The sequence below is a fragment of the Diaphorina citri genome, unplaced genomic scaffold (genome assembly GCF_000475195.1).
Source record: "Diaphorina citri unplaced genomic scaffold, Diaci psyllid genome assembly version 1.1 scaffold2062, whole genome shotgun sequence".
Classification (NCBI taxonomy): domain Eukaryota; kingdom Metazoa; phylum Arthropoda; class Insecta; order Hemiptera; family Psyllidae; genus Diaphorina; species Diaphorina citri.
In genome coordinates, this window is record NW_007379487.1 from 41,534 (window position 1) to 49,253 (window position 7,720).

General features: G+C 38.6%; 1 protein-coding gene across 1 annotated transcript; it reads right to left on the reverse strand.

Annotated features, from left to right (window-relative positions):
• Positions 1-5,796: 5,796 nt before the first annotated feature.
• On the reverse strand, positions 5,797-7,139 carry LOC113471083 (disco-interacting protein 2 homolog B-A-like). The gene is made up of 2 exons (XM_026829964.1): positions 6,880-7,139; positions 5,797-5,889 (listed from the first exon to the last, which is right to left on the reverse strand). The coding sequence occupies exons 1-2, from the start codon at positions 6,962-6,964 to the stop codon at positions 5,804-5,806; spliced, it is 171 nt and encodes a 56-aa protein (XP_026685765.1). The 5' UTR covers positions 6,965-7,139; the 3' UTR covers positions 5,797-5,803.
• Between the last annotated feature and the right edge of the window lie 581 nt (positions 7,140-7,720).

The window sequence follows — 7,720 nt, forward strand, 5'->3', positions numbered from 1 at the left end:
AAGATTTGCTTTAATTATGCTGAATGTTGTTAAGTAGGTAAGTGAGTGGGTAGGTACTTAAATACTGATATTTATTTTTTTGTACCTATAGTTAGATAAGTATGTACTTACAAATCATAGCAGGACTTATACCTAGGAAACTTTGGTAGATCTACAAAAATGTTTACAAGAAAACCAGCATCACGTATCTCAGTACCTAGGAAGATTTTCATTTTCTTTTGAGTCTTTTTTCAAAAATAGAACCTACAATTTCCTCTAAAAGTTTAGTGACTCTACCTGTTTCTTTAGCATCTACATTAAATTTACTTATCACATCAATCTAAATCTTCCAAGCCTCAATGTCAGAACTGATATATGTAAGTTTAAGGTGTGGTTTGAAGAACTATAAAACTCATAAATGTTCACAGGCTCTTGCCTTACCACCATTTCACCATACCACTGTCAAAACCATAACCAGTAGGAACTTCATTAGAGTCTTGATTTTATTCTTAAGCTTCTTTTGAGGTTTATGATCTTAAAATATGAAGCCAGACTTTTTCAATATCCTACACCTGATACTAAACCCTTGAAAAAGGGGGTCTGTACTCTGTAGAATTCGTGCTACTTCATGATAAACAAGGGCTTACTGAGTGAGAGTAATACAACCTGAACGTGGTGTACTCAGTATTGTGACACAAATATTTATAAAATGTTGAGTAACTATTCAAGATTATTTTATAATTTGAGATGTTTAAAAAGGGAAAAAGGAGAGATCACACCAGAGGTCCAGAGGAGACAGGGAGGCGTTCGATTACCGGCAGAGCCGATTTTTTGTCCCATTGGAATGCACGGTTCTCTGAGCCTCGTGAGAACAGTCGACAGTCGAGTAGTTACTTCAAATAAGTATCGACCAGAGGCGGCGTTATAAAAAGATTTTTTTCTTTTTTAGAAATGACAATTGAAAAATTCATTAGGTAAGTAAATGAGGAGCTTTCACTTACACAATCATTAGTAATGTCATTATTTCCAAGTAATGATGATGAAAAATCAGAAAATCCGGAATTCCATCATTAGTAATGTCATTGATCATGTAAGGTACCTATAACATTGAGGTCTTATCGTCCTGAAATCGATGAGAGGAAGACAAGAATAAGACAAGATAGGAAAAAGCAAATGGACTCTGCAGTCTGCAGTTCTTACAGTTTAGTGAACTGTCCGTAGTGTTAGGGCGCCTTACTTAACGGGGAGGGGGCAAGAGTTTAGTAAGTACCTATACGTAGAGATTTTTAAAGGGACATGACATAGGTACATAATTATAAATCAATAACACTTTAAACGTGAGAAGTACCAGGAATGGAATAGGTAAGCGGCAGAAGGATACAATTCACCTGATACTAAACCCTTGAAAAAGGGGGTCTGTACTCTGTAGAATTCGTGCTACTTCATGATAAACAAGGGCTTACTGAGTGAGAGAAATGCCGAAGTACAACCTGAACGTGGTGTACTCAGTATTGTGACACAAATATTTATAAAATGTTGAGTAAGTAACTATTCAAAATTATTTTATAATTTGAGATGTTTAAAAAAGGAAAAAAAGGAGAGATCACACCAGAGGTCCAGAGGAGACAGGGGGGCGGGCGTTCGATAACCGGCAGAGCCGATTTTTTTTCCCACTGGAATGCACGGTTCTCTAAGCCTCGTGAGAACAGTCGAGTAGTTACTTCAAATGAGTATCGACCAGAGGCGGCGTTATAAAAAGATTTTTTTTTCTTTTTTAAAAATGACAATTGAAAAATTCATTAGGTAAGTAAATGAGGAGCTTTCGTTGGGGGCTGTTTTCAGATTAGGATTAACTGCTCTAGATATAAAAGTAACTTTCATTTTCAAATAGCCCCCACAAACATTTTCTAGCATGACTTCTGCATGTATTCATAAAACAATGGGTCACAGAATTTAGGTTATCGGCACAAAGGTCTGTCCAAACACCAAGTTGTGAAACTGAAATAGATTAATGCTTGCCGACAGTGTCAAAATCAGCTTCACTAGAAATAATCATCGATGATGACTTGATGAGGATGAGTAATGGAATCAAGAGATTGATTTGACAATGCCTACCTGTATTTCCAATACGTACTTACCTACTACCTACTTACGTAACCTGTTTTATCGCCAAGTATAGATCAGGAGGTTCTCATGGAAGATACCTATCTAGGTACCTATATGCCACCTCTTTCAATGACAGGAAGATAAGGGCGATGAGAAAATTTTCATGGTCAGTACTTAGTAATTTAAGACCGGTTTTAGCGTCACCTATGTTAAACTACGCCGAGCAAGGCCAATAAATGGATGGGTGACTTGAATATTACTATCGCCAAGTATAGATCAGGAGGTTCTCATGGAAGATACCTATCTAGGTACCTATATGCCACCTCTTTCAATGACAGGAAGATAAGGACGATGAGAAAATTTTCATGGTCATTACTTAGTAAGTAGATGAGACTAGATGGAGTTATAGTTATACTGGATGAAAACTTTCATTTTATCGTCCCGAAAGGACTATCATCCCCAAAGAGAGGAGGACAGGATAGGAGAGAGCCAGCCGTTCCGAGAACGAAACTTACCTGTTTAGGATATAGTCAGACCGAGCGGGAATCGAACCCGCGACTTAACGCTTATAAGGCACCCTCCAAGCTAACTAAACTGGCTAACACATGGGTACAAAATCTACATGGAGCTCAAAAATCTCACTGTAGCCAGCCTTGGAGGGTAGAGCGTCTGCCTTGTAAGCGCTAGGTTGCGGGTTCGATTCACGCCCGGGGCAGACTTTATCCCAAATAGATAAGGTTTGTTCGCGGGACGGCTGGCTTTCTCCTATCCTGTCCTCCTTCTCTCTTCGATTTCGGGACAAGACCTCGGCAGTTGCACTTCTCTCTGTCACGGCGGGACATATAAAAAGATAACAACATTTTTGACTCGAAATTTTGGCCTGTACACTAATGACTTTGCTTTCATCGCTTATGAAGTGATAAAAATATTTAAAAAATGAGTACATCTCAACCAGTAGGTCAAAAATTGTTTAATTTTTCGTGTGCCAAAAAACCCATCATAAACAATTAAACACATCACCCTGTTGTTTCCTAACTTTTCTCACACACTCTACACCTTGTTTGACCTTGCCTCGGTAAAAATTTAATTCACAACGCGATAGGGGTATTATGTTTTGTTTTTATTTTCTTGCTAACCAGATGTGGTGTACACAGTTTGTGTGTTTACAAAGTATACCCGGGGTAAGAGCAATATAGTGGAGGGAAGTAATGACTACATAAGTAGGTATTCGTATAATAGAATAGTTAGCTATAGTACCAACTTAAATACTGTAAATAGGCATTACTTCATAAGCATTACATACACTCATCACCCAGGTTATTCTTTGAAAGGGACTTTCTTAGGTTTGATAGAGGAAACTCTAACATTGTTGAGGTCTTATCGTCCTGAAATCGAAGAGAGGAGGACAAGATAGGAGAAAGCAAATGGACTTAATGTTCGTCGAGTTGAAGAGGTTGAGTTTTCGCGAGTTGTCGATTACGTCGCTTGGGATGTTCAAGATCGTGGATGGCATCTTCTGTGTCGAAATCGTTGGTTCCCGGTTGCCCGTTTCTTTGTCCCCGGAAGGGTTCCCGGCCAGGCGGTTCTGCACCAGGATGGTTGGGTGTTCAGAGTCCCCGCCACTGGTGGTGTTGGGGTTGAGGATCTTGATGCCCTCTAGTTTGAGGACGCCGGGTTTGTCGGTTTCAGATAGGATGGGCACGTAGTGGTGGGAGGCTGACGAGCCGGTGAGGGCGAACGGAATGGACATGCGCGGTGCACTGGCGTTACCTGAGGGAGAAAAAGATAAGTTCTATGGATTAACCGAAGATTTTAAATTAATTGAATACATAGAAAACAAGCAGACTTTTAGAGATAGATTATGGTGGCGAGGTTTTGTAAATAATCGACCTGTCAAAAACAGAACGTCTAGGATATGTACAAATGTATAACATAAATATAAAAAAAAACATGAACCATAATCGAAAAAATTGCTTAGGGATAGGGAAATTTCTCGCTCCTATTAAAAGGAATCGAGGATTTTTTTTTAAAAATACATAACCATTTATTTATTAACAAATACACAGTACAATTCAACATCATTAAATATAAAAATATAATACATGTTATGGCTTACTCTTTATCCATGGAGCATTAAAAAAAAATAAATAAATAAAGCTCTGTAGTCTGTATCACTGATATGTTTTATTCTGTATCAAGTGTTTCACTCTATCTGTCTCACCAAGTGTTTATCTGTTTCACCAGGTGTTTCCCAACAACATCCGCGCCACGGCGTCCGGCGCGAGCGGTTCCTCCAGCTACATATTCGCGTTCGCCGTCAACAAGCTCTACTACCCGATGCTCGACACGTTTCACTTGTGGGGCACCCTGTATTTCTACGCCGCCATCAGTGTCGTGGGCACCCTGTACATGTACTTCGTCATGCCGGAGACAGAAGGGCGCACGCTGCGCGACATTGAGGAACATTTCGCCGACAAGGGAAAGACGTTCGTGACGAATATTCGGCGCGCAGAGAAGAAAAGGCATGCCGCTAGAGTGGAAGGGCAGGAGGAAGTGAGAGGGGAGGACAACTTTGGGATGGAGGGTGAAGATGGGAAGTATATCAGTCGGTTTTGAGATGGTAAGAGCTAGAGACTTGAAATTTGGTATGAATCTTTCAAATGTGACAAGGATGCGACACGAAACTTTTGGTTAGGATCGGTGCAACGGTTGGCGGCATTTTACCGCTTTTTGGCGGTTTTCGGTCTAGTTTAACAATATCTCGGGAACGGTATGAGTTAGAGACTTGAAATTTGGTATGTAGTTCACAAATGTGACAAGAATGCAACACAAAACGTTTGGTTGAGATGGGTGCTGCGGTTGGCGGTATTTTGACCGCTTTTGGACAGATTTCGACCGTTTTTTGGCGGTTTTCAGCTATACCGACTAAACGGTTAGAGATATGGTAAAAGTTAGGGTAAAATAATACTCAAATAAGCATCATTCAATAGGATAAGGAAAGTCGTGTGATGTTCACACCAGATTTTTTACTTTCTATTACTACAGTTTAGCGGAGCTATACTAGTAATGAAAGTATTGCAATCGGTCCAAATTTTCAAAATCGGGAAATGGGTGGAAATATCCGTTTTGGGGTCCCCTGATTCCAAAAAAGTGGTTTTTAGCCCATGGTCTGTACGTTACGTACGTACGTACGTACGTACGTTACGTACGTACGTACGTTACGTACAGACCATGGGCTAAAAATCACTTTTTTGACATCAGGGGATCCCAAAACGGATATTTCCAACCATTTCCCGATTTTGAAAATTTGGACCGATTGCAATACTTTCATTACTAGTATAGCTCCGCTATACTGTAGTAATAGAAAGTAAAAAGGAAAGATCACACCAGAGGTCCAGAGGAGACAGGGGGGCGTACGAATACCGGCAGAGCCGATTTTTTGTCCCATTGGAATGCAGGGTTTTCTGAGCCTCGTGAGAACAGTCGAGTAGTTACTTCAAATGAGTACCGACCAGAGGCGGCGTTATAAAAAGATTTTTTTTTCTTTTTTAGAATTGACAATTGAAAAATTCATTAGGTAAGTAAATGAGGAGCTTTCAGCTTCACTAGAAATAATCATCGATGATGACTAGATGAGGATGAGTAATGGAATCAAGAGATTGATTTGACAATGCCTACCTGTATCTCCAATACGTACTTACCTACCCTTACCACCGTTTCACCTTACCACTGTCAAAACCATAACCAGTAGGAACTTCATTAGAGTCTTGATTTTATTCTTAAGCTTCTTTTGGGGTTTATGATCTTAAAATATGAAGCCAGACTTGTTCAATATCCCATGTTGTTTTCGGGCTGTTCCTATGTTAAGTATTCAATAGGTACAAAATTTAGTCACACTAAAGTTCACATAAAACACACAAACTTTCTGCTTAGTTTACATACCTACTGTGTGCCATCCATGCCTGTGACACGGGGATTCATAGATTTGTAGGTACCTGTAAGCTTAACCTATCTTTTGGAACAGTTACCCCTACACCTAAGTCTCAGAGTGAGCTTTTTGTGTAGCTATGGAGCTAAGCTATCTATCTCAATGTTGAAAGTTGGAATGATTGGGGGTTTAAATACCAATCGGACAAGGTATTTTACCTAATCAAATAGACCCATGCAGATATTTTTTTGGGGGCTGTTTTCAGATTAGGATTAACTGCTCTAGATATAAAAGTATAAAACTTTCATTTTCAAATAGCCTCCACAAACATTTTCTAGCATGACTTCTGCATGTATTCATAAAACAATGGGTCACAGAATTTAGGTTATTGGCACAAAGGTCAGTCCAAACACCAAGTTGTGAAACTAAAATAGATTAATGCTTACTTACTGACAGTGTCAAAAGAAAGAACCAACAACTTAGCACTTGGCAAACTGCTCAAAGAATAGAAAAGCTAGCAAACTTGGAGATGACTCACAGTTTTGGCAGCACAAGCTTTTAGCCATAGAGCTCTACTTAGGTATGTTACAACTTGTAAGCATGAGATTATTCATTTTCAAAATACTTGAGCACTTTGTAGGTATTCGAATTTAAAACACCTTAGGGGTATCAAAACAAGTTGAATAATGTGGGACTACTTCAGTAATCCTGTTTTCAGAAGTGTTTCTTTCATTTGAAATTTAAAAGGCACACTTTGCTTTAGCAATGCCTGGCGTTGACATCTTGAAATTCTCTTTAAAAGTGTTTTAACATCCACAGGGTCGGTTTCGAAAGGAAAGGGCAGCTTTTATTTAGTTTTTTTTTACCTTCAGATAGTTCCAAATCCAGTTCAGCCAGCTTTTCCCGAATCTCCTCAGGAAGTTTGGCTATATCCACATTGAAATCCGCCATCCTTCCACACACAAATAAAGAAAAGTAAGAAGGAAAAAAAGAATGAGCTACACGTCAAAAGCACAAATCACATCACTTTGAAGATTAAAGAGATTTATTGTAAGTTAATTCGATAAATTAATAAAATAAACATCACAAAAGAACCATCTTTTTAATTTTTTGTAGATTTTCTTTCTAATTTGTAGGTATTCGAATTTAAAACACCTTAGGGGTATCAAAACAAGTTGAATAATGTGGGACTACTTCAGTAATCCTGTTTTCAGACGTGTTTCTTTCATTTGAAATTTAAAAGGCACACTTTGCTTTAGCAATGCCTGGCGTTGACATCTTGAATGCCTCTTCAAAAGTGTTTTAACATCCACAAGGTCGGTTTCGAAAGTAAAGGGCAGCTTTTATTTAGTTTTTTTTTTACCTTCAGATAGTTCCAAATCCAGTTCAGCCAGCTTTTCCCGAATCTCCTCAGGAAGTTTGGCTATATCCACATTGAAATCCGCCATCCTTCCACACACAAATAAAGAAAAGTAAGAAGGAAAAAAAGAATGAGCTACACGTCAAAAGCACAAATCACATCACTTTGAAGATTAAAGAGATTTATTGTAAGTTATTTCGATAAATTAATAAAATAAACATCACAAAAGAACCATCTTTTTAATTTTTTGTAGATTTTCTTTCTAAAATTTATTGAAAACACGGACGAACGACCAACCACCGTCACTTGACAAAAATCAACTGAATTTTGTTATTGCATTGATACCG